Here is a 26,230-nt window from a genome sequence, read left to right as displayed (position 1 = left end):
CCATGTTGGCCAGGCTGTTCTCGAACTCCTGACCTCAAATGATCCTCCTGCCTCCGCCTTCCAAAGTGCTAGGGTCACAGGCGTGAGCCACCATGCCCAGCCCTTCATATATTTTTAAGTAGTCTGATACAACACCATTTTGAATGACCTCATGCTATTCCATAGGGAAAGTGCCATGGCTGATTTGACCATTCTCCTGTTCTTGGCCATTGTAAGCTGTTTCTAGTTGTTCATAGTTATAAATGTGAGGTAGGTTTTAAAGGACCTGGATACAGGTACTGCAAGTAGCAGTGGACAGATGGGAAACCTTCGAAGAGTTCCAAGCAGCTACAGACAGAGGCCAGATGGTGGCTGGCCAGGGGATGGGGGCTGGGATGGGCAAAGGGAACCAAGAACACCAGGCCAGAGAAGAGAGTTTGGGATGGGCAGGAGCAAGTGGAGCCTTAAGAGAATGCCATGGGAAAGTCAGAGGCTTCAGCCGCAAGCGGGAGGAGGAATTTTCAAGGAACTGAATCAGCTAGTCTAGGCAGACAGAAGAATAAGACGTCTACTATAAACAAACAAGAAAGTTCAGGAAGAAAGGGTTGAGGTGGGCCAAGGGCTGTGGGAAGGAAGAGGAGAACCAACCAGAGATATTAAAGAAATGAAGATGGCAGGATGGGAGGTTCCAGGTATTCGGTGTGTGATTAAGCATTGTGCATTTTCAAATATAAATTTTTATTTTTTTTCCAGTCACCTTGATTAAGGATGGCAAATGCTGACGGAAATAAAAAATTTAAAATGTATTTTTCAAGTTTCACAAAACTAAACGTAAAAGAAATTCAAATAAACTTTCATTTATGGCTTTTTTTCGTGTGTGTGTGTGTGTGCGCGCGTGTCTGTGTGTGCGTGTCTGTGTGTATGTGTCTGTGTGGGTGTGTGTCTGAGATGAGATCTCGCTGTGTCTCCCAGGAATAGTGCGGTGGCATGACCATACCCCACTGCAACCTTGGCCTCCCAGGTTCAAGCCATTCTCCTGCCTCAGCCTCCTGAGTAGCTGGGACTACAGGTGCACACCACCACGTCGGCTAATTTTTTTAATTTTCTGCAGAAACAGGATCTTACTATGTTGCCCAGATTGGTCCCAAACTCCTGGGCTCAATCGATCTTCCTGCCTCTACGTCCTAAAGTACTGGGATTACAGGCAAGAGCCACTGCACTCAGCTGGCTTTTTCTGTATGTTTGTAGTACTTGTACTTCCACAGTTATTACAACTTAAAACTGCTCTAGGACTTTTGGGATACTCTGTAGTAGCTTTTAATTCTCACATACCCCTCTGCAGCAGGTGCTGTTGCTGTCCTCTTTTTGCAGCTGAGGAGACGGAGTGAGGCACAGAGGAGCAGAGCCCACGTGCAGGCAGCTCCTTGCCTCTGCTTCTTCCCCCCACGTGGCTCTGCAGACTTACGGAGAAAGATGAATTAAGGTTGGGGACTTGTTGGGACAAATTAGATCAAATAATTACTGGGATGTCGAGGTGGGGATATCCGGCCAGAAAACAGAAAACTCAGTCTGAAACTTGGAATAGAGCTTTGAGTAGTCGAAGCCTTGGAGGTAGATGAGGTCATCAAAGTAGTGTGTGAAAACACATCGATTAAATGAAATCCCATGAGTCGGAGTCCACTCTAACATTCTCAGAAAAAGTCCATCATCCCCTCCCCTCAGGCTGCAAATATTCCCTCCTAGGGCACTCCCCACAGCCGTCTCTCTCCTGCAGACCCTCTCCATGATCTTGTTATCCTGGGAAGGGGATCGGGTCCCCTGTGAGCCAACCTGGACAGTAGTGCATATGATCATACACAGTCTTTCGTGACAACACCTTCCTCAGGCCATCTCTCCCAGGCTCTGCTCCTGCCTCCCATCTTCTTTTCTGGGCACTGGGACTCCAGAATGTCTATGCCAAAGGAACACAGGTGTGTCTGCATCAAAGGGAGGAAGGCTGTCAAATTTTTTTAATGAAAAATTGTTTTGTTATCTGCAGTGCCCAGCACAGAAGCCAGGCCCTATGTTGAGCAGTGCAGATTAAAAAAAAAAAAGAAAAAGAAAAAACAAAAAGACAAATGTCTGTCCCTGCCCTCAAAGAACTGCCAGACTGAGGTGGAAACAGACATACAAGATGAACACTTCAGTGTGCTATGGTAAGGGCTGTAGAATGAGGAGCCACATGGAGGAGAGGGACCTAGCCCTGGGTGACAGGGGCGGACAGGCAGGGAGGCTGGTCAGTCCTGGAGATGGCACTACCCGCTGTGGCCTGGTGCTCAGGAGGACAAGGCCCAATTGTGTTGTGCAGAGCTGGGCACCTGAAACCCCTGCCAGACACGTCATATCTCTCCTGTCTTCTCCCCCCCTCAGGTTCAGGTGGGTCCCAGTCACGGATGCCTACTGGGAGATTCTCTTCTCCATCCTCAAGGTCACCAGAAACCTGAAAGAGCTGGACCTAAGTGGAAACTCGCTGAGCCACTCTGCAGTGAAGAGTCTTTGTAAGACCCTGAGACGCCCTCGCTGCCTCCTGGAGACCCTGCGGTGAGTCTGACCTGGGTTCTGTTCTGAAGCAGGGATGGGGAAGAGATCCAAGGCGGAAGCTGAGTCTGGGCTGAAGGATTTGTCTTTGTATTTATCAAATATTCGTTGAGGCCCTCTCTGGCCAGGGTGACTTTAGTAAACACAGGTAGGATTTCGGGCTCATAAAAAAAAAATTCCTTCATAAAGTGAGGTTTGAGGGAGGTCTGAAGAATACAGAGGATTTAACTAAGCAAAGCAGGAAGGAAAAATTCCAGGAAAAGAGAATAAGCACGTACAAAGGCTCTGTGCAGAAGGCAGGATGAGGCAGTCAAGGAATTGAAAGCAGGCAAGTGTGGCTGGAGGGCAGATAGCGAAGGAGTGAGATAAGGCTACAGATACCAGCAGGAACCAGACTATGCAAGGTTTGGGCGCCATGTTGGATTTGGGGTCTTTTCCTGATGGTGTGGAATTTTAAGCAGAAGGTTGACAAGATCAGTACATTTTCAAAATAGAAACTGGCTGCAACATGAAAAATGGATTGGAAGAGTGCAAAAGTAGAGGTTGGGAAACCAATTAGTAAGAAAATTGCAGTAGTCCCTGCAAAGATGGTGATAGGTTGGACTAAGGAAAATTATAGTACTTTTTGTAACAGTCATAGCTTGGACTACGGTATTGGCAATGGATATGGAACAAAGTGGCTAGATGTAAGAGAGCTGCAAAAGTAAAATCAGCTGGGCTCAGTGATGGATTGAATTTAGGAAAAAAAGGAAGAGGAAGATATCAAGGATGATTTTAGGTTTCTGACCAAAGCAGCTCATGGGATAGTGGCATCTTCATTAAGATGGGGAATACAAAAAGAAAAGTGATTTGGGGGGTGGAGCGTCATGAGTGTGATCTTGTGCTTGCTGATTTCAAGATCCTTTCAAGGTATCCAACTGGACATGCCAAATAGGTATCAAATAAAGCTCTATCCAAAGATAAGATTGCCCCATAAAACAAATCTCAACAGATTTGCAAGGACTGAAATAATACAAAGTATATCCTCTGACCATGATAAAATGAAATTAGAAATCAACAATAGAAGGAAAGTTGAGTAGCTCATAAATACACTGAAATTAAAACCACACTCCTAAATAACCAAGGGCCAAAGAAGAAATCACAAAGGAAATTAGAAAATACTTTGAGAGGGATGAAAGCAAAATCACAACATGCCAAAATGTATTGGATGCAGCTAATGCAGTGCTTAAAGGGAAATTTATAGTTATAAATGCCTCTATTTTTTTAAAAAAAAAAAAGGAAAGATAGAGCCAGACATGATGGCCCATGCCTATAATCCAAAGCTTTGGAAGTCCAAGGCAGGACGATTGCCTTAGGCCAGGAGTTTGAGACCAGCCTGGGCAACATAGAGAGACCCTGTCTCTACAAAAACATAAAATAAAAAATTAGTTGAGAATGATGATGTGTGCCTGTTGTCATAACTACTTGGGAGGCTGAGACGGGAGGATCACTTGAGCCCAGGAATTCAACACTGCAGTGAGCTGTGATTATGCCACTGCACTTCAAGCTGGGCAACAGAGACAGATCTTATCTCTACAAAAATTTTTTTAATTAATGAAAAAATGAAGAGATACCACTACACACTTATCAGAATGGCCAAAATCCAAAACACTGACAATACCAAATGCCGACGAGGATGCGGAACAACAGGAACTCTCATTCATTGCTAGTGGGAATGTAAAATGAGACAGCCCCTTTGGAATACAGTCTAGCAGTTTTCTACAAAACAAAATATACTTTTACCATAGGATCCAGCAATCGCACTCCTTGATATTTACCAAAATGAGCTGAATACCTCTGTCCACACCAAAACCTGCACGTGAATGTTTATGGCAGCTTTGTTCATCATTGCTAAAACTTGGAGGCAAGCTGTCCTTCAGAAAGTAAATGGACTCATAAATTGTGGTACAAACAGACAGTGGACTATTATTCAATGCTAAAAAGAAATAAGCTATCAAGCTACAAAAAGATATGGAGAAACTTTAAATGCATGTTACTAAAAGAAGCCAATCTGAAAAGGCTACATGCTCTATGATTCCAACTGTATGACATTCTGGAAGAGGCAAAAACAAGGAGATAGTAAAAAGACGAGTGGTTTCCAGGGCTTGGGGGAAGGGAGGAATTAATAGAGCACAGAAGAGTTTTAGGGCAGTGAAACTATTCTATATACTATAATCGTGCATACATATAATTTTACAGCAATCCAAATCCATAGAATGGACACCACCAAAAGTGACCCCAATGTAAACTATGGACTTCGGGTGATGATGTGTCCATGTCAGTCTATCAATTGTAACAAATGTCACCACACTGTACTAGTGTGGTACAGCATGTCAATAGTGGGCAAGATTGTATGACGGATGCGGGGACAGGGAGTATATGGGAACTCTCTGTACTTTTTGCTCAGTTTTACTGTGAACCTAAAACTACTCTAAAAAATAAAATCTATTGAAGAAGGAAGAGAAGAAGAAGTGGAGAAATCTCAAATCAGTAACCTAAACTTACACTTTAAGAATTTGTTTTCCTTGGGTCTTTCATGTTAGTAAAGAAATTTTTTTTTTTTTTTTTTTTTTTTTTTTGAGACAGAGTCTCGGTCTGTCGCCCAGGCTGGAGTGCAGTGGCTGGATCTCAGCTCACTGCAAGCTCCGCCTCCCGGGTTTACGCCATTCTCCTGCCTCAGCCTCCTGAGTAGCTGGGACTACAGGCGCCTGCCACCTCGCCCGGCTAGTTTTTTGTATTTTTTAGTAGAGACGGGGTTTCACCGTGTCAGCCAGGATGGTATCGATCTCCTGACCTCGTGATCCGCCCGTCTCAGCCTCCCAAAGTGCTGGGATTACAGGCTTGAGCCACCGCGCCCGGCCAGTAAAGAAATTTTTTAAAAAAGCAAACAAAACCAAAAGCAAGCAGGGGGAAAGAAATAATAAAGACTAGAGTAGAGATAAATGAAACAGAGAATAGAAAACAATACAGAAAACCAATGAAACTAAACGTTAGTTCTTTTAAAATACCAACAAAAATTGACACCTTTTAGCTAGACTAAAATTAAAAGTAAGAAGATTCAGATTACTAAAATCAGAAATAAAAGATGGGGTATCACAACTGAACTTCCAGAAATAAAAGGATTATAAGTGAAAATTATGAAATATTGTAAGCCAACAAATTAGATAACCCAGATGGAATGGGCCAACTTCCAGAAAGACACAAACACCTAAACTGACTTAAGAAGAAATACAAAATCTTAATAGACTTGTAACAAACACAGATATTGAATTAGTAAGTTAAAAACTTTCTGTGAAACAAAATCCAGGCCCAGATGGCTTTACTGGTGAATTCTACCAAATATTTAAGGAAGAATTAACACTTATCTTTTCAAACTCTTCCAAAAGTAGCAGAAAAGAGAACACATGCCAGTTTGTTCTATGAGACCAATATTACCCTGATACCAAAATTAGACTAAGATAACCAGAAGCATCACAAGAGAAAAAAATCTACAAGCCAACATCCTTTATGGATATATATGCAACATTACATAACAAAATACTGGCAATCTATAAAAAGGATTGTAGACCGTGACCAAATGGGATTTATCCCAAGAATACAAACTGAGTTTAACCTAAGAAAATTGATCAATGTAATGCAAGATGTTAATAGAACAAAGAACACAAACCAATGGTTATCTCAAAGACAAAAAAAAAGCATCTGACAAAATCCAGCACCTTTTCATATTGAAAACACTCAGCAAATTAGAAACAAAAGGGAACTTTATCAACCTGATAAAGTTGTTACCAGTGAAAAACCCACAGCTAACATTATACTTAATGGTGGATGACTGAGTGCTTTCCCCCTAAGATTAGGAATAAGACAAAGATATCTGTTCTTGCCATTTCTATTCAACATTGTACTCAAGGTTCCATCCACAGCAATTAAGCAAGAAAATGAAATTAATGGCTTCCAGATTGAAAAGAAAGTAAACTATTATTTGCAGGTGACATGACGTTGTATGTAGAAAATCCTAAGGAATCTACAAATATTCAAATTAGGGCCAGGTGTGGTGGCTCATGCCCTGTAATCTCAGCACTTTGGGAGGCTGAGGTGGGTGGATCGCTTGAGTTCCAGAGTTCAACACCAGCCTGGGTAATGTGGCAAAACCCTGTCTCTACCAAAACTACAAAAAATTAGCCGGGCGTGGTGGCACACTCCTATAGTCCCAGCTACTCAGGAGGCTGAGGTAGGAGAATTGCTTCAGCCTGGTAGGCAGAGGTAGCAATGAGCTGAGATTGTGCCACTGCACTCCAACCTGGGTGACAAAGGGAGACCCTGTTGAAAAATAAAGAAAAAAAAAAACTACAATTTCAGCAAGGTTTCAGGAAACAAGATCAATATACAAAAATTCGTTGTACTGCTATACATTAGCAGTGAATAATCCAAAAATTAGGAAAACAATAAATTTAACAAAAGAAAGCTTGTACACAGGGAACTACAAAAAATGGTTGAAATAAATCATATAAGACCTAAACAAATGAAAAGATGTCCCATGTTCATAGATCGGAAGACTTGATATTATTAAAATGACAATACCCCCCAAACTGATGTACAGATTCAACACAATCCCTGTCAGAATCCCAGCTGCCATTTTTGCAGAAATGGACAAGCTGATTCTAAAATTCACAGGCAAAAGTAAGATTGCATGTCAAGCCTGGGGAACACCCCCACCCCAGTATTTAATGGCCAAAGAAGAGCCAACAAACAAGCCTGAGAAGGAGGGGCCACATAGATGAAAGGGACACCAGGAAAGAGAGGTGTCATGGAACCAAACAGAGCAGAGGGTCTCAAGGAGGTCAGCAGGGGCTACTGCTGCTGGGAGGTCAAGTAAGATAAGTACTGAAATTTGTCCATAGGATTAGTGATAGGAAAGTCATGAATAACCTCAGCAGAAGTAGCTTACGTGGCATGAAGAGGCCAGAATGCAGACTGGAGTGGATTAAAGAGGGAGAAAGAGGTTAAAAAATGAGACCACAAATACACTTTTTTCAAAGACTTTGATAGTGAAAAGGAGGAAAGCACTAAAGCAGAGGAGATGGTGGGCTGAGTAAATGTGTGTGTCTGTCCATCTGCTTACTTGCATTTAAGAAGGAAAAGATCTCAGTTTGAGAATCAGTGGAGGAGGAGCGATAAAAGACACAAGAAGGAGAAGGAATCATTGATGACTCTCTATCCTCAGAGGGAGGAGGGAGGAGAAAGATTGGCCTTGGAAGAGGGAGGAAATGTCTCCTCTACTGTAACAGGAAGGGAGATGAGGACAGGGAAGAGAGAGGTAGGAACATAGGTTTCACTCTGAGAAACTGAGAGTTTCCCATCTGATGGCTTCATTTTTGTCTGAGAAATAGGAATTGAGTTGTCTGCTAGGAGTGAGTGTGAGGGTTGAGGTGCTGGATGTTTGGAAAAGGCAAGATTTTCAAATGGCTATAATAGAGTGTGAGATCTCTGCCTGTCAGGCATTGCTGTGGCCCATGTGAGGGTCATGGTCATGATTCCAGATGGCAGCCACATTCCCTGTTGCACAGGTGGGAGTTGGGGTGGAGAGTGGGAAGACAGCAGAATTCAGGGTTAGCCAGAGGAATGTGATGGAAGGTCAGAGGGGATACTGCCAATGAAGGATCATGGAATCTAAGCTACATTCCAAGGAAATTGAAGAAAAGAAAGTGATAAGAGATTGAGAGAAGGGAGATTGCAAAAAAGGAAAGCAATCAAGAGATTGCTCAATGAAAAGGAGTTACAGTGGGAGAAGTTGAGCAGGCAGAGTAAGGAGGCAAGCTGAGCCTTGTGCTGTGACTTTCTGTATCCATGAAGCTGCTCTACCCACTCCTAAGACCTATCCAAGGAGAACCACCAGAGTCCAGTAACAATGCTTTTGAGTAGGTCTAAGGAATCCTGGTTCTACCTCAAACTTCACACCCCAGTAGGAAGACACCAATCTTCAATGTACTCTTTTTACATTGGCATAGAATTTCACTATCTCAAACCCAAACACCTCCATATCCATTAATTCCTTGGGCCTTCCAAAAAACACCCTGCAAAAATGGCAGAGCAGGGACAATTATTTCCATTTTCCATATATAAAGAATGGGCTGGGGAAAGACATTCCCTGGAGCCAGATACACGCAGTGCAAATCTTGCCTCTAACAGTTACAGATTGAAAACTATGGGTAGGTTTCTTTAGCAAGTTTCAGTTTACTCATTAATAACATGGATTTACCATGTCTATTGCACAAGGTGGCTACAAAGTCAAAGGAGATCATGTGTGCTATGTACTTAGGGTCATGTATGCTATATACTTAGGGTCATGTATGCTGTGTACTTAGGATCATGTATGCTATGTACTTAGGGTCATGTATGCTATATACTTAGGGTCACGTATGCTATGTACTTAGGGTCACGTATGCTATGTACTTAGGGTCATGTATGCTAGGTACTTAGGATCACGTATGCTATGTACTTAGGATCACGTGTACTATGTACTTAGGATCATGTATGCTATGTACTTAGGACATGTATGCTATGTACTTAGGATCACGTATGCTATGTACTTAGTGCCTAAGTTGTTCTAAGAGGCTCAGAGAAATTAACAACTTTCCAAATTCACATAGTTAGCACTGGGAGAGCTGGACACAACTCAGTGAGGGCATGACCCAGCACCAACACCTGCCTCCTCTGTATGAGGTAAGCTGGGGCCTGATTAATTCTGGCTCACTGGGGGTAGCACCATAAAAAGAAAGAAAAGTGACCTAAGATTACCAAATCTGGATCAGGCAAATGTGACTATTTCCCACAGTAAAAACATCTCCACATGGAAGAACGCACAGCCTTACACATGCTTGGATACTGGACTACCCAAGACCCACAAGCAAAGCCCTAACTAATGATTGTATTTCTATGTTTTTATTTACCTACATCTCCCCATTTCCTCCCCCTCCTCACCCCTGGTAACCACCATTTATTCTTCCTTTGTATGTATTTTACTTTTTTAACATTTCACCCACAAGTGAGACCATGTAGTGTTTTTCTTTCTATGTCTGGCTTATTTCACTTTTGGATTTATCTTGAAATACATTGAGTAAGCTGGTGTCAGGTATTCTGGGGTTTTTTCACTAATGGCATGTAAAATTGAGCACATTACACAGACAAAGGAGAAATTGGTGGGAGTGGGGTTAGAGAGCTCAAAAAGGGAATGCTGGAAAGAGCAAGGTCAGGGGAGAGACCAGACAGAGGGTGTGGAGTCAGACACATGAGGGTGGACCCTTGGCCTCCTCTGGGACAGAAGAGAAAGGACTATGTGATGACACAGGCAGCTGAGGACGGAGAGGTAGAGGGACATTGAGGGTTTTGGTTTCCACAGCAGCAGCATCCTTTAAGCACTAACCTTCTGCCAGGGGCTTCCCTAAGAACATGGCATACATGATCTCCTTGGATCTTTGCAGCCAGCTGGTACAATAGACATGGCAGATCTATGATATGGATGAGTAAACTGAAACTTGATAAAGACATCTGCCATGGTCTTCAACTTGTAACTGACAGGCAAGATTTGAACCCGTCTCTCTCTAGCCCCAAAGCCTGTGCCCTTCACCCGCCCACTGGGGTCACTACTGCCCAGGGTCCGATGGCCTCAGCCTCCTCACAGAGGTCCAATACCAAGTGTCTTCACTAGGGCTTGGGAATGGGTAGGTCTGGAGGAGGGAAGTCCACATAGCACAGCTTGTAATGGTAAGTTGTTCAAAAATGAATAAAGCCCCAAGAGAGATGCATTTGTTTATGCTGAGATGAGTCCTGGGGGCAGGAACATGCCCAGTGAAAATGAGCTTGTCAACAAGCAGGAAATCAGATAAGCCAGGTGGGTAAAACTGACCACCCAGGGAGAGAGTGAGCTGGCGGGAGACAGCCATCTGGGAAGTAGGCCCTCAGCTGTGAGATGCCAGCCCCAGGCGGTGAGCACAGAGCCACATCTGCCAGCTGTGTCTGGACTTTCTTGGGCCACACTCTGCAGCTCAGGGTTGGGAGCAGAGAAGGAAGACAGCGATTGTCCGAAGAGACATTACCAAGGGCCTGGTGCACTCTAAAATGCCAAGTGCTCTACAATGCCACATACTGAGTCATGTCGTGTGTGTCTGTATATGTCTGTGTGTGTGTGTCTGTGTGTGTGTCTGTGATGTGTCTGTGTCTGTGTGTGTGTGTGTCTGTGTGTGTGTGTGTCTGTGTGTCTGCGTGTGTGCCTGTGTCTGCGTGTGCCTCTGTGTGTCTGTCTGCGTGTGTCTGTGTCTGTCTGTGTGTCTGTGTGTGTCTGTGTGTCTGTGTGTCTGTGTGTGTGTGCCTGTGTGCCTGTGTGTGTGCCTGTGTGTGTCTGTGTGTGTGCCTGTGTCTGCATGTGCCTGTGTGTGTCTGTGTGTGTGTCTGTGTGTGCCTGTGTATGTGTCTGTGTGTGTGTCTGTATCTGTGTCTGTGTGTGTGTGTGTCTGTGTGTGTGTCTGTATCTGTGTCTGTGTCTGTGTGTGTGTATCTGTGTCTGTGTGTGTGTGTGTGTGTCTGTGTGTCTGTATCTGTGTCTGTGTGTGTGTGTGTCTGTGTGTGTGTCTGTATCTGTGTCTGTGTGTGTATCTGTGTGTATCTGTGTATGTGTGTGTGTGTGTGTGTCTGTGTGTGTGTCTGTGTGTCTGCGTGTGTGCCTGTGTCTGTGTGTGCCTCTGTGTGTCTGTCTGCATGTGTCTGTGTCTGTCTGTGTGTGTGTGTCTGTGTGTCTGTGTGTGTGTGCCTGTGTGCCTGTGTGTGTGCCTGTGTGTGTGCCTGTGTCTGCATGTGCCTGTGTGTGTCTGTGTGTGTGTCTGTGTGTGCCTGTGTATGTGTCTGTGTGTGTGTCTGTATCTGTGTCTGTGTGTGTGTGTGTCTGTGTGTGTGTCTGTATCTGTGTCTGTGTGTGTGTATCTGTGTCTGTGTGTGTGTGTGTGTGTCTGTGTGTAAGAGAGACAGGGGGAATTGGGGTTTCGCTCCGTCACCCAAGCTGGAGTGCAGTGGTGTGATCATGACTCAGTGCAGCCTCAAACTCCTGGACACAAGCCATCCTCCTGCCTTGGCCTCCAAAAGTGCTGGGATTACAGGCAGGAGTCACCGCACCTTGCCAGGATGTGCGTTTAATACAGCTGACCTTGGATTCCTGGTTGGATAGGAAAGTCCAGAAGGAAGTCAGAGAAAAACAAAGGGGAAAAGTAGGTCTTGTGAGAGCAAGGAGAGACAGGGATTTTGGAGGGGATGTCCCAGGGGCTTCTGAAGCTCAGCATATTCTTACCTAGATTCTCCTCCCTAACTGAAAACAAACTGCTCCTCCTCTCAGAACCAACTGCATCATTTTCAGGACCCAGTACAAAATGAAAATGCAGTGTCCTAGCTCAAAAGTCAGGACAAAAGTGCTATTAAAGGTACTAAGATACAGAGCTTTTTCTTTCTTCCATGGTTTCTCTCTCAACCTATCCCAGTGTCTTTTATTTGCTATTTAATGATGCATTCCCTTGGGCACTGGGACACTAGCGGTGATTGTCCAGACCCTCAAAGGTGCCTGGAAGCCTCTCCACAGCTAAGCATGTGCACATGGCCCACCAGATGCAGGCTGCCTCTCCCATAAGTCACCAGACCCAGGCACCATGCCCCAGAGTGGGTAAAATGTTAAGCCAGACATCTGTCCTTCCCATGGGCCACCACTGCAGCCTAAAGCAGATGGGAGACCCTCCAGGGTATTGCCAGGATGCATTAGCTGTCCAGATCAGTGGTGGGGGAGACTGGACCCCACCAAATCACCAAATGTGCCATGATGCTGCCAGCCCACATCGAGAAAGGCTGCCACCGGCCCTACCCCAGGATGCCCCACCTCAACCTACCCATGCCTGATCCAAGCCCCCACCAGAGATAAAGCGTGGCAGTAATCACTGGGCTGAGGGGCAGGTTGAGTGGGGATCCCACAACACTCAAATGCAGGATGGCCAAGAACCGTTTCACCCCGAGGAAAGGAGGGAGGTGGCAGGAGGTGGCATCACCTATGAGCTGAGGCCCCATGGTCCCATCAGACTTCACCTACAAAACACAAATTTAAGGACAAAATTGGCCTTAAGAAATTTTGATGGCCACCACAGAGCATTAACCCCCTAATCTAGAAGGGTCCTCCTCACACCCCTGCCAGTTCTGGGTCCTTCGGAGCACGGGGCCCTGTGCAACCACCCTGGTCGTACACCGATGAAACTGACACTGTTCTCACATCTACCTTCTCAGTAAGTGACAGCAGCTTCTACTCTGAATCCAACCTAGAGGCCTCCCTGGACTCCACTAAATGCCACAGGGTCTACTCGAGGCATCTCTGAAGTCACTGCTCTGACCCCATTGCTCATCCTCCCCGCAAGACCCCTTGCCTCCCGCCTTTCCCCACCCAGCCACCTCCACTCCCTCAGGGATCTTGCTTTTTTTCTTCTTCTTCTTTTGAGACGGAGTCCCGCTCTGTCACCCAGGCTGGAGTGCAGTAGCACGATCTCAGCTCACTACAACCTCCGTCAGGGATTGTTCTAAAGCAATGTAGAGACCAGGTCACTGCTGTCCTCAAGAACTTTCATGGGCTCATCACTGCCACAGGAAAATAGGTCTAAACATCTTATAATGACATCCGAGACCTACCACTGTCTTGATATTTTCCAGCTTTACCCTCAAACTTGCTCTCTGCCTGGGTAGCCTTTATGCCAACATCACTATACTAACCGCCTGCTGTGATTTCACATCTACCCTACCAGCCACACGTGCCCCTGCCTCCGCCCTCACCTCAGTGAACCCCTCATTTAAGGCTCACCTTTTCCTCCCTGCCTTGGCAATCACTCATTCCTCTGCCTTCAGCTGTACCTGACGTGCCCCTCTTTTGATGCTATTTCACTCATTTATTTACTACATACTTACTAAGCACCTACTATATGCTAGACCCTGCTCTGGGCACTGGGATATGACTAGCAATGAAAATGGGGCTGGGCACGGTGGCTTATGCCTGTAATCCTAACACTTTGGGAGGCTGAGGTGGGTGGATCACCTGAGATCAGGAGTTCAAGACCAGCCTGGCCAACATGGTGAAACCCTGTCTCTACTACAAATACAAAAATTAGCCAGGCGTGGTGGCGGGTGCCTGTAGTCCCAGCTACTCAGGAGGCTGAGGCAGGAGAATCCCTTGAACCCAGGGAATGGAGGTTGCAGTGAGCCGAGATCACACCACTGCACTCCAGCCTGGGTCACAGAGCACGACTACATCTCACACGAAGGAAGGAAGGGAGGGAGGGAGGGGAGGGGAGGGGAGGGGAGGGGAGGGGAGGGAGGAAGGGAGGGAGGGAAAGAAAGAGAAAGAGAGGAAGACAGCGAGGGAGGAAGGTAAGGAGGGAGGGAAGGAAGGAAGGAGAGAAAGAGGAAGGAAGGGAGAGAGAGAAAGGAAGGAAGGAAGGAGAGAGAAACAGGAAGAGAGGAAGGAAGGAAGGAAGAAGAGAGAAACAGGAAGAGAGGAAGGAAGGAAGGAGAGAGAAACAGGAAGAGAGGAAGGAAGGAAGGAAGCAAGGAAGGAAGGAGGGAGGGAAATGGGCAAAATTCCTTCCTCCAGGAGCTCACATTCTAGTTGGGAGGGAGGACAAGAAGCCAAATAAGTAAGTAAAATATATTGTGAGTGACATGAGCTATAGAGAAAAGTAAAGCAGAAAGGAGCAGGGAGTCTGGGGGTAGGTGTTCAATTTTAAGTGGAGAGATGAGGCAAGATGTCACCAAAGCGACTTCCTTCTGAGCAAAGACCTGACGCAAGTGGAGGAGCAAACCATGAGTTATCAGTGCCAGAAGATTGTTCTGGGCAGAAGCAGCAGCAGAAGCAGCAGGTGCAGAGGCCTTAGGTGGAACTGTGCCTGGGGTGTGGAAGGAATAGAGAGAAGGGCAGTGAGGATGGAGCTAAAAGAGATTAGAGGCGAGGGCTGGGCGCAGTGGCTCACACCTGTAATCCCAGCACTTTGGGAGGCCGAGGCGGGTGAATCACGAGGTCAGGAGATCGAGACCATCCTGGCTAACACGGTGAAACCCCGTCTCTACTAAAAATACAAAAAATTAGCCAGGTGTTGTGGCGGGTGCCTGTAGTCCCAGCTTCTAGGGAGGCTGAGGCAGGAGAATGGCGTGAACCCGGGAGGCGGAGCTTGCAGTGAGCCGAGATCGTGCCACTGCACTCCAGCCTGGGCGACAGAGCGAGACTCCGTCTCAAAAAAAAAAAAAAAAAAAAAAAAAACGGTGAGGACAGAGATTATGAGGATCCAAGTCCTCAGGGCCCTGTAGACCAGGAAAAGGACCTTGAATTGTACTCTGAGTAATGTGGGGAAATTGGAGGGTTTTAATCAAAAAGGATCAAAAAACTATGATGTGTTTCTATGTCTATCCCCAAGTACCCTGTCCATTTCTGGGGCCTGGGAGGGTTTCCTAAACCTCTGCCTGGCTCACAGGCCTGACGCATAGTAGGTGATCAATGGTCGCTTATGGGTGTTTGTTGAATCAACAGGTGAGTAACCTCAAGACCGGGGGTGTGTGTCTTCCACAGGTTGGCCAGCTGTGGTCTCACAGCTCAGGACTGCAAGGACCTGGCCTCTGGGCTGAGAGGCAACCAGAACCTGACCGTGCTGGACCTGAGCTTCAATGTGCTCACGGATGCTGGAGCCCGACACCTTTGCCAGAGACTGAGTTGGACGTGCTGCATGCTACAGCGACTGCGGTAATTGTTCTTGGTGGGCAGGGGGAGGTAGAGGGAACCACCTGCCACCATGAGGCAGGTGGAGGGTAAGGGCAGAGAGAAGGTGAGACCTGCTTTGTGGGAGTGGGAGGAGCCTGCAGGATCTCAGCCAGGGAGTAGAGGCTCAGGAGGAAGCTCATCCACCTTTGGACGGAGGGAGCGGGCCTCCAGTCTCCAAACACGGCAAGAGAAGCCAAGTTGAGTCAAGGGGCATGAATGCAAGGTGGGGACAGGGGGCAGAATTTGTGGCCATTTTCACAGACTGCCACAGAGGAGGATGATAATAGTGCCCACTACGTAGAGCTATGAGGATTGCAGCAGTGTTTTCTATCCCTCTCCTGCTCCCACCAGCTGTGATCTGTCCAGTAACAGGTCCTCTTACTTGGCATGGGGTTCTGCCATGGAGAGCTGAAATCACTGGTGTCCACTGAATTCGATTTTCTGTCTCATCCGAGGGGACAGAGCCATCCCCCGCTACCATGTAGAAACGAGTCCGGGTGCAGTGGCTCAGGCCTGTCATCCCAGCACTTTGGGAGGTCGAGGCAGGCGGATCACTTGAGGTCAGGAGTTCGAGACCAGCCTGGCCAACATGGTGAAACCCCGTCTCTACTAAAAATACAAAAACTAGCCAGGCGTGATGGTGGGAACCTGTAATCCCAGCTACTCAAGGAGCCTGAGGCAGGAGAATCACGTGAACACAGAAGGTGGGCATTGCAGTGAGCTGAAATCACATCATTACACTCCAGCCTAGGCGACAGAGCGAGACTTCTTCTCAAAAAAGAAAAGAAAAAAGAAACAAGAGTGAATAGTTCCCTCTTCTGGTCCTGCTGGGCCTCCTCCCTCCGTGTACAAAGTTACACATACCCCTCTGTACACCCGCTCAGGGGCTGCCTTCCAGGTCTTCTTTTGTCTGCCCAAGCCCTGAAAGATCCTTGTTTATACCTTGCGAGATCCTTGTTCACACATCACACGTCCCTTCCTTCTTCCCAAGGCCAAACCTCTCCCTTTCCCAGGGCCTCTGCCTGCTTCCCCACTCAGTAACCCTGATCAGAGTTGATGGGAAGGGGAGACAACGCGGATCCCCTCCTAACATCAGGGGTCAGTGATCCCTGGTCGGCTAGGAACTCGGTAACACTTGTAAGATTGAATCCTCGCTACATCTACAGAAGACAAGATTGGGTCTCAGAGAGGTTCATTATTTTCCCAAGGCCACGTAGCCAGGAAGTAACTGCACCAGGATTTGAAGCCAGGTCTGACGTCAAAGCCTGGTTTTCCATTTTCCCAGTCCCCTCTCTTAGCAAAGGCCCTGTAACACTTTGTGACATTTACAAGCTTGGACTGCAGCTAGGTCTCAGCAGACCCAGCTGGGACAGCCAATAGTTCTAGAAGCAGGGCTGAGACCCCAAGAGCAGAGGATCCCCAGACAGGGGATCCCCCAGAGAGAGCCTACGTATATACAACATACAGCAGATACATAGCCTTTTTCTGGCATAAATGCTAGCACAGCACAAACTCTGCCCTGCACTTTGCTTTATCGGTTAAAATATATGCTAGAGACGGTCCCACATCAGTACATACAAAGTCACATCGTTCTTTTTAATCACAGCGTGGAATTTCACTACATGGACGTACCATCATTTTTGTCCATCGCCTGTTATGAGCAGCCAGCTTGTCTCCAGTGTTTGCTGTAAACAGTGCAGCAGTTACCATCCCCCTGTGTGTCCTGAGAACCAGCATATTATCTGTAGCTTAACTTTCAAAAAATAGAACTGCTGGGAAAAGGGTATGTTGCCAATTTTGCCCTCTAAAAAGGCCCTCCTGGCCGGCTGCGGTGGCTCACACCTGTAACCCCAGCACCTCGGGAGGCCTGGGACACAGAGCGAGACCTCATCTCAAAAAAACGAAAAAGGAAAGAGAAAACAGGCCCAGGTGTACAAGGGGGACATTGACTAAGTTACTCATCAATGTGGACAGAGTGAGAGGACAGGATCAGGTGAACCACACAGGATTGAGAAAGGGTGGGTGCCGGCATCCTGAGGGGTTCTGTGGCTGCAAGAGGAAAGTGAAAATCTCAGGTTAGTTTGTATCTTCTCTGCTTGTCACCCCAGACCCTCAAAAGGCCACAGATGCTAGGAAGGAAGATCAGACCCTAGTTACCCTGAAGAGCGAGCCCTCAGGACAATGACCTGGGCTGCTGTGTATCTTTCCTGCAGGCTGGGCAGCTGTGGCCTCACATCTGGGTGCTGCCAGGACCTGGCCTCTGTGCTCAGCGCCAGCCCCTTCCTGATGGAGCTAGACCTGCAGCAGAACAACCTGGGCGACACTGGTGTGCGACTGCTGTGTGAGGGGCTCAGGCATCCTGCCTGCCAGCTCACACGCCTGGGGTAAGGCCCTGGAGGTCCCTTCTGGGCAGAGGGCAGGGAAGAGGGTTGTGGGGGTGTCGGACAGGGGAAGGAAAAAGGACTGATAAATGCATAGTCAATCCAAGTTTCTTACCAGCTCTACAACTTACACCGTGTGACTTAGACAAGTCACCAAATTCTCTGGGACTCTGTGTCTTCATCTGTGGAATGGGAGTATCATACCCATCTCATGGATTGTAATGATTTAAAATGTGCATAAAAACAAGCCGGTAGCTCACGCCTGTAATCTCAGCACTCTGGGAGGTCAATGTGGGTGGATCACTTGAGGTCAGGAGTTCGAGACCAGCCTGGCCAACATGTTGAAACCCCGTCTCTACTAAAACTACAAAATTACCTGGGCATGGTGGTGTGCACCTATAACCCCAGCTACTTAGGGGGCTGAGGCAGGAGAATCACTTGAACCCGGGAGGCAAAGGTTGCAGTGAGCGGAGATTGCACCACTGCACTCCAGCCTGGGTGACAGAGCGAGACTCCATTTCAAAAAAACAAAATAGAGGCCCTACTAATCAAGGGGTACATGTTTATCAAGATTAAATGGGCCACAGTGAGCCTCATCTCCAAGCGACCTGATATCAGCCCCTGCCAAGTGCATCTCTGTAACGACTCACATTGCAAGGGCAAGAGAAGAACTTTATCTGGAAAGACAGCAGAAACAGCCTGCCCCTCCAGCCTTGCTCCTCCTCCTAGATGAGCCACTGATCCCCTCCCTGTGATTCCTGGCCCATGAACAGCAAGAACCCAGGCTCCCCTGGCCCCACAGCAGCCAGCCAAGAAACCCCGACCTGGATTCCACGAGGCCTGCAGCTCAGCTACAGGGGAGGCAGAGTCATCCACCTGGATTATACTAGGCAGGCTGGAGAGCTGTGGCACTGCTCAGCACAGCATGCGGGTAGCAACATGGCCCTGTCCTGGCACAGTGCACACTCCAGACCCCAGTGTGTGGTGAGGAGCCCAGGATAGGTCCTCAGTTCTAGATGAAGCCTTCATACTCCCCCTCTTCTAACTTCATATGAGCGCCCTCATTTTCCTCCTGGACTGTAGATGCCCTTAATATTGAAACCCACCAAAGCATCCTAGGTCAGCTGGCTCTGGGTGTTTAGCAGGGATGATGTGGTTAACAATGAGACCCAGGTTGGCTGGTCACGGTGGCTCAAGCTTGTAATCCCAACACTTTGGGAGGCCGAAGAGGGCCAATCACCTGAGGCCAGAAGTTCAAGACCAGCCTGGCCAACACGGTGAAATCACGTCTCTCCTAAAAATACAAAAAGTAGCCAGGCATGGTGGTGCACGCCTGTAATCCCAGCTACTCAGGAGGCTGAGGCAGGAGAATTGCTTGAATCCAGGAGGTGGAGGTTGCAATGAACTGAGATTGCGCCACTGCACTCCAGCCTGGGCCACAGAGTGAGATTTCATCTCAAAAAGAAAAAGGAAAGAGAAAACAGTTAGACCCAGGTGTACAAGTGGGACATTGAGTAAGTTACTCATCAATGTGGACAGAGTGAGGGAACAGGATCAGGTGAATCACACAGGATTGAGAAAGGGTGGGTGCCGGCATCCTGAGGGGTTCTGTGGCTGCAAGAGGAAACTGAAAATCTCTCAGGTTACTGCAAGCCAGGAAAGTTTGTATCTTCTCTGCTTGTCACCCCAGACCCTCAAAAGGCCACAGATGCTAGGAAGGAAGATCAGACCCTAGTTACCCTGAAGAGCAAACCCTCAGGACAGTGACCTGGGCTGCTGTGTATCTTTCCTGCAGGCTGGGCAGCTGTGGCCTCACATCTGGGTGCTGCCAGGACCTGGCCTCTGTGCTCAGCGCCAGCCCCTTCCTGATGGAGCTAGACCTGCAGCAGAACAACCTGGGCGACACTGGTGTGCGACTGCTGTGTGAGGGGCTCAGGCATCCTGCCTGCCAGCTCACACGCCTGGGGTAAGGCCCTGGAGGTCCCTTCTGGGCAGAGGGCAGGGAAGAGGGTTGTGGGGGTGTCGGATAGGGCATGGAAAAAGGACTGATAAATGCATAGTCAACCCAAGTTTCTTACCAGCTCTACAACTTACACCGTGTGACTTAGACAAGTCACCAAATTCTCTGGGACTCTGTGTCTTCATCTGTGGAATGGGAGTATCATACCCACCTCATGGGTTGTAATGAAATAAAATGTGTATAAAAACAAGGACAGGCAGGGCGTGGTGGCTCACGCCTGTAATCCCGGCACTTTGGGAGGCCAAGGCGGGTGGATCACTTGAGGTCAGGAGTTTGAGACCAGCCTGGCCAACATGGTGAAACCCCATCTCTACTAAAAATATAAAAATTAACTGGGCATGGTGGTGTGCACCTGTAACCCCCAGCTACTCCGGGGACTGAGGCAGGAAAATCACTTGAACCCGGGAGGCGGAGGTTGCAGTGAGCTTAGATCACAGCACTGCACTCTAGTCTGGGCAACAGAGTGAGACTCAGTCTCAAAATTTAATTAATTAACTAATCAATCAAATAAAAACAAGGACAGTGCTGGGAAGAGAGTCAGGCATGATCAAATGATAACTATTACTGAGGTTGCATGCTGTAAGGGACTCCCAGGTTCCCCTCACTCCAGGGCAGCAGTTTATTCATTCATTTACTCATTCATTCATTCACTGAGTGCCTCCTACATGTAAGCACCAGGCCAGGCCCTGGGGTACGATAGTGAGCAAACAGACATGGGTCCTGCCCTCCTGAAGCTTCCACTCTAGTGGGGAGGAGATGGACATTGGTCACCTGTAAATGCACAAGTCTGTATTTATGAGCTCTGTGGAGTGCTAAGAAAGGAAAGTACAGGGTATTATGAGAATGTAATATTGAGGGAGGATGGGATTTGATCAAAATCCCATTCTCAGGGAAGGCCAGGGAGGACTTCCCTGAGAAAGCAATGTCAGGCTGAGGTCTGAAGGAGGAATAGGGAGCCAGACCAAGTTGGGGAGAGTAGTCCAGGCCAAGGGATGATATGGGGAAAGGCCTGGAACAAAGAGGCACTTGAACCCTGGAGAGCTGAAGGACCCTGAGCAGCCGTATTGGAGTGAGCCCCCAGCCCTCATTTCCCATCCTGTAGGCCCCAGAGATTCTCACCCTTCCCCGAGGAGCCACCCCCACACTATCTCTGGGCCACTTCCACTCCCCTCCACCTCCTGGGAGCAAGCCCACAGGTGGCTTCTGTCTTGACATTTACCTGTGGCTCCTGCCAGGGGCCCTGCCATGTGCTCAGGGAGCAGACGGGGGCTCCAAACCCCCACATACAGAGCCTTCTCAGAGGGCGTCCGGGAAGCCTGGGCCTCGGGCCTTCCTCAGCCAGGCCTCCCAAACCTAGAGAAGTGGTCAAGGCAGAATAACGGAAATAAATAATCTACATTTGGGTTTTCCTGTAGCTGACACTGGCCATTTACAACCATGGGAACTCCATCCGAGGGGGCAGCACCTTTGCACCCCAGTCTGCTGCTCCCCACTGAGTATTTTTGGCTATCACTACCTCCCTTACGCCGAAGAGCCTCTCTCCAGAGCTTGGCCGTGGCAGGCAGATGTGGCTTCACGCCCCAGCTCAACACTTACCCGTCAAACCTGGGCTGCTTCCAAGGGGGTTTGCCCTCTAGAGTCCCGAGTAGGTGTCCACCTCCTTCCCTTCTGGAGCCAGGAGTTCGTTGAGAAGAATAACCTTCTACTTCAAGGGCTGCGCTCCTCCCCAGGGGCAGAACAGCTGTAACAGCAGCAGGGGAACGCGTGCAGAGCCCTTTGCAGGAGGCAGGATCTTTTCACCTCCTCCTCCTCTGGGCCTCAGAACAGGCAGGGCAGGATTGATTCATCCTATGTGACAGATGGAGGACAGAGACCCAGAGAAGACAATCAGCATCCCACATCTGGCAGAAACCCCAGGTCACAAGGCCTGGGAGGACGGCAGAACCAGGACTCTCTCTTCCCAGCAAAACCTCCGACCACTGGGAAGAGAATCCCAGGACCCAGGCCTGGCAGCCCTGGCAGCCGGCTACAGAGACAGCTTCTGCCAGTGACAGCCACCTCACCCAAGGCCACGTCTCCTTCCTGGGGAGGCCCACATCCGATGACGGGCCAGTGTTGCAGTAGAAAGGCCCAGCCCCTCAACCCAACTCTTAAACAGCTCTAAAGGATCATCTCCCAGAGTCGGCTGAGGCCTCCATGGAGACTGCCTCACAGCCCATGTCTCCCCGATTCCCTCCCTTCCCTTGCCCTGGCATTGACCCAGGAACACACCCTAGTGAATCTCCTCACGGTACCCTCCTCCTCAGAGCCCGGCTCCCAGGGAACGCACCCTGTGCCGCTCCTCCAGAAGGTGGCAGGTCCTGGGATTCTGGGCCCTGGGGACCTGGGGACAACATGGGAGATCCCAGGAGGACCCGTCTCCCTTTGTGCTTTCAGGCTGGACCAGACGACTCTGAGCGATGAGATGAGGCAGGAGCTGAGGGCCCTGGAGCAGAAGAAGCCTCAGCTGCTCATCTTCAGCAGATGGTAAGGGGTGGCCCCAGAACTCCCTCTGGCTGATCCAGGCCAGGGCTGAGCAGGAGACAAGAAAAGAGCCTTGGGGTGAGAGACCAACACAGCCAGGGAGAAACCGAGGAACTGCAGCAGCCAGAGTGAGGTGCGCTTGTCAGTGCAAATAGAATCAACGACTCCCCCCCATTAAACTCTTACGTTAGACAAACAAGGAGAGGAGAACATGAAAAAGTAAGTGGGCTAAAAAGTTAGCCAGGCGTGGTGGCGGGTGCCTGTGGTCCCAGCTACTCAGGAGGCTGAGGTATGAGAATCGCTTGAACCCGGGAGTGGAGGCTGCAGTGAGCCGAGATCGCGCCACTGCACTCCAGTCTGGGCGACAGAGCGAGACTGCATCTCAAAAAAAAAAAAAAAAAAGGCTGGCATGGTGGCCACACCTGTAATCCCAGCACTTTGGGAGGCCAAGGCAGGTGGATCACAAGGTCAGGAAATCAAGACCAGCCTGACCAACATGGTGAAACCCTGTCTCTACTAAAAATACAAAATTTAGCTGGGTGTGGTGGTGGGCGCCTGTAATCCCAGCTGCTCAGGAGGCTGAGGCAGGAGAATCACTTGAACTCGGGAGGCGGAGGTTGCAGTGAGCCGAGATCACACCACTGCAGTCCAACCTTGGCGACAGAGCGAGACAACATCTCAAAAAGAAAAAAAAAAGAACAAGAAAAAGTCAGTGGGTGGGTGAGCCAGCGAATCCCCTGGACCCAGCACAGCATGGTACCAAATGGCCTCTAGTCCAGCAATCCTTTCGTGAAGAACAGAGGTTTGGAACAATGAAAGCAACGACCACAAGAGGGAGACAAAGACAGAGAGAGAGCCTGTGCCCTGGGAAAAAGACCACCCTCGCCATCACCGTCACCCACCGCCCTCACCACCACCACCACACACACCCCTGACTTGAGGGGCAAGCCCCAGGGCCAGGGAAGTCCATCTTCCCTTCCCCGAGGAATCTACTGCAGCTCCCGTGTTCTCCCAGGTGGGCGCCTTTGCACCTGACCATGAAGGGCGTCCGTCCCCAGGCTCCTGGCTGCAGTGGCTCCCCTGAAATGGAAGGAAAAGAGCTCCTAGGTTTAAGAGGAGTCATTCATTCATAGAACAAACATTCCCTGCAGACTCACTATGTGTCAGGCACTATTTTGGGATGTGAGGACACAGCAGTGAATAAGAAAGACACGGCCCAACCTCCAGGAGCTTAGTCCAGCAGGGAGACAGGCACGGGTGATCCCACAAGTGTCTGCGCAAATGCACCTGCGGTCGGTGCGTGGGCCTGTTTGACCTGGTCAAGAGGAGCTGGGCTGAGCTCTGAAAGACAGGACAGGTTGGCTGGGCCTAGGAAGGGGTGGAGTCCAGGCAGAAGTAGAGGCTCTGAGAGAGAAAAAGAGTTTAGCCCCCTGGAGGAATGGGAGGCCAGGCGTCAGGAGCAGCTACTCAAAGTGTGGTCCGTGGACCAGCAGCGTCGGCATCACCCTTACCGGGAGCTCGATAGAACTGCAAATTCTCAGGCCCCACTCCAGACCCGCTGAACCAGAATCTCCGGGGTGGGGCCCAGGAATCTGTGTGGTATTTGAGACAGAGTCTCACTCTGTCACCCAGGCTGGAGTGCAATGGCATGATCTCGGCTCACTGCAACCTCTGCCTCCCAGGTTCAAGCCATTCTCCTGCCTCAGCCTCCAGAGTAGCTGGGACTACAGGCGCCCGCCACCACACCCAGCTAATTTTTGTATTTTTAGTAGAGACGGGGTTTCACCATGTTGGCCAGGCTGATCTCAAGTTCCTGACCCCTGTGATCTGCCCGCCTCAGCCTCCCAAAGTGCTGGGATTACAGGCGTGAGCCACCGCGCCCGGCCGAATCTGTGTCTTAACAAGCCCTCCAGATGATCGTTAAGCACACAGAGTTTGAGAACCAATGGCCTAGAGGTCAGTGAGCAAGGAAAAAGCGGCCCAGGTGACATCAGAGGGTGACAGAGGCCCCAGCAAGCCCTTTTGGACCATGTTAGAAACTTTCCATTTTCCCGCTGAAGCAATGAAGAGACGTGACAGGGCTGCAGCAGCCAAGTGGTGAGGCAGCTTTCTAAGATCGGCTGCTGTGTAGACAGTGGGCGGCAGAGGGACCCGAGCAGAAGCAGGGAGACCTTTCAGAGTCATCTGCCCACCTCAGCCTCCCAAAGTGCTGGGATTCCAGGCGTGAGCCACCACGTTTCAGCCACTACTGTTTCCAAGGATGCTGCAGTGGTGCGGGCCACGGAGGCCAGGGCCTGGGACTCAGGTGGAGGTCACGGAGCTGGAGAGAAGAGAATAGAAAGAAGAGCTATTTGGGAGGTGCCGTCAAGGTGATCGGCTCTTAGGGTGGGCGCGGAGGGAGTTGGGATGACACCCCACTTCTAGCCTGGGTACATGAGTGGATGGAGACTGCTCAGAGACAGGGACCACAGAAGAACCACAGGATTTAGTTCAAATTCGGATGGAGTTTTTGTGTGTGTTTTGCCTGAGACAGGGTCTGGATCTGTCACCCAGACTGGAGTGCAGTGGCACAGTCTCAGCTCACTGCAACCTCTGTCTCCTGGGCTCAAGTGATCTTCCCACTTCAGCCTTCCAAGGAGCTGGGATACAGGTGCATGCCACCATGCCCAGCTAATTTTTGTATTTTTGGCAGAGATGAGGTGGGGAGGTCTCACTGTGTTACCCAGGCTGGTCTCGAGCTCCTGAGCTCAAGCTATCCACCCATCCCGGCCTCCCCAAGTGCTGGGATTACAGACATGAGCCACTGCACCTGGCCCAAGAAGGAGTTGAATTTTTAGTGGGAATGTCATGTAGGCAGCCCTTGCTTCCTCCAGGATCTCAGGCAGAATGAACAATTCTTTGTCCAGGAAACCAACTGGGATGATCCCTAATGAGGGCCTGGGTACAGGGGAGACGACTAATAGCACGTCCTCACGCAAGCGGCAGAGACTCGGATCAGGTAGTTTGACGGGGCGAGGCTGGGGGCATCATGACAGGGTTGGGGGAGGCCAGCTGTGGGAGGTCATTCCCTCCATCCCTCTGCCACTGATGTGGGACGGGGCAGGTTCCCTACCTAAGAGGGTGCTACCCTGACGAGAGAGCTCCCACTCCTAGGAACTGGCTGGATTTCTGTTTCCCCCTCTCCGGCACCCACCGGTGGGTGCTGCCCCTCTCCAGAACGTTTACGGCATGTATGAAACCCTGAACCGGGGTCCAGCCTCCCATCCTTGACTGCCAAGGCCTGGGAATCACATCTCCATCTTGGCCCTGCCATCTTAAAAAAAAAAAAAAAAACAGGGTCTCACTCCATTGCCCAGGCTGGAGTGCAGTGGCATGTTCACGGCTCACTGCAGCCTCAACCTCCCAAGCTCAAACAACACTCCCACCTCAGCCTCCTGAGTAGAACTGGGACTGCAGACGCTCACCACCGTGCCTGGCTGATATTTTTCTTTTTTCTATAGAAACCGAGTCTTCCCATGTTGCTCAGGCTGATTTCAAACTCCTGGACTGGAGCAATCCTCCTGCCAAGGCCTCCCAAAGTGCTGGGATTACAGGCAAGAGCCACGGTGCCTGGCCCCTTTCATCTTTTGAACCATGTTCCTCTCTCAACCTGCCCACCTGGGCATGCTGGGAAAAGTGGCACTTCTGTTCCAGTGGGGAAGGGGAGATGGGCAGAGGCTGGGCTGGAGGCACTGGAGTGGGGCTCCCCAGACAGCAGGCAGGCAGCCAGGGAGCAGGAGCGAAGCTGCAGAACACTCCCTGCCATGGTCCAGGCAGGCTGGCCTTGGGAAGGGCCCCTTATAGTATAACCATAGGGGCTGGGGGAGGCCAGGTGAGAGAATCTGGAGCTGACCG

At 49.3% G+C, this 26,230-nt stretch overlaps 1 protein-coding gene and 1 long non-coding RNA gene across 11 annotated transcripts in view; one reads left to right on the top strand and one right to left on the bottom strand.

Annotated features, from left to right (window-relative positions):
* NLRP1 (NLR family pyrin domain containing 1) overlaps window positions 1-26,230 on the top strand; it is a 72,512-nt gene that overhangs the window by 14,370 nt on the left and 31,912 nt on the right. For 8 of the 9 annotated variants that reach the window (XR_012088727.1, XM_073004636.1, XM_073004632.1 and 5 more), the window contains 7 exons: window positions 2,389-2,559; window positions 15,224-15,394; window positions 17,626-17,796; window positions 19,589-19,759; window positions 22,250-22,339; window positions 25,243-25,334; window positions 25,837-25,941. Coding sequence is in view for 8 of the 9 variants with exons in the window: in XM_073004636.1 (XP_072860737.1) it covers window positions 2,389-2,559; window positions 15,224-15,394; window positions 17,626-17,796; window positions 19,589-19,759; window positions 22,250-22,339; window positions 25,243-25,334; window positions 25,837-25,941 (971 nt within the window). In the remaining variant the exon portion in view is untranslated. The remainder of the gene's footprint in view (window positions 1-2,388; window positions 2,560-15,223; window positions 15,395-17,625; window positions 17,797-19,588; window positions 19,760-22,249; window positions 22,340-25,242; window positions 25,335-25,836; window positions 25,942-26,230) is intronic. The other variant, XM_073004633.1, reaches the window with a different exon arrangement.
* Window positions 1-26,230, bottom strand: part of LOC103242240 (uncharacterized) — a 50,786-nt gene that overhangs the window by 3,418 nt on the left and 21,138 nt on the right. For both annotated transcript variants that reach the window (XR_012088728.1, XR_005236744.2), the window contains exons 3-5: window positions 24,529-24,656; window positions 22,143-22,384; window positions 21,410-21,661 (exon numbers count right to left, since the gene is read on the bottom strand). This is a non-coding gene — a long non-coding RNA (uncharacterized lncRNA). The remainder of the gene's footprint in view (window positions 1-21,409; window positions 21,662-22,142; window positions 22,385-24,528; window positions 24,657-26,230) is intronic.

Source organism: Chlorocebus sabaeus, chromosome 16 (genome assembly GCF_047675955.1).
Source record: "Chlorocebus sabaeus isolate Y175 chromosome 16, mChlSab1.0.hap1, whole genome shotgun sequence".
NCBI lineage: Eukaryota > Metazoa > Chordata > Mammalia > Primates > Cercopithecidae > Chlorocebus > Chlorocebus sabaeus.
The sequence above is the reverse complement of the archived record's forward strand: the minus strand, read 5'-3'. Positions and strand labels throughout refer to the sequence as shown.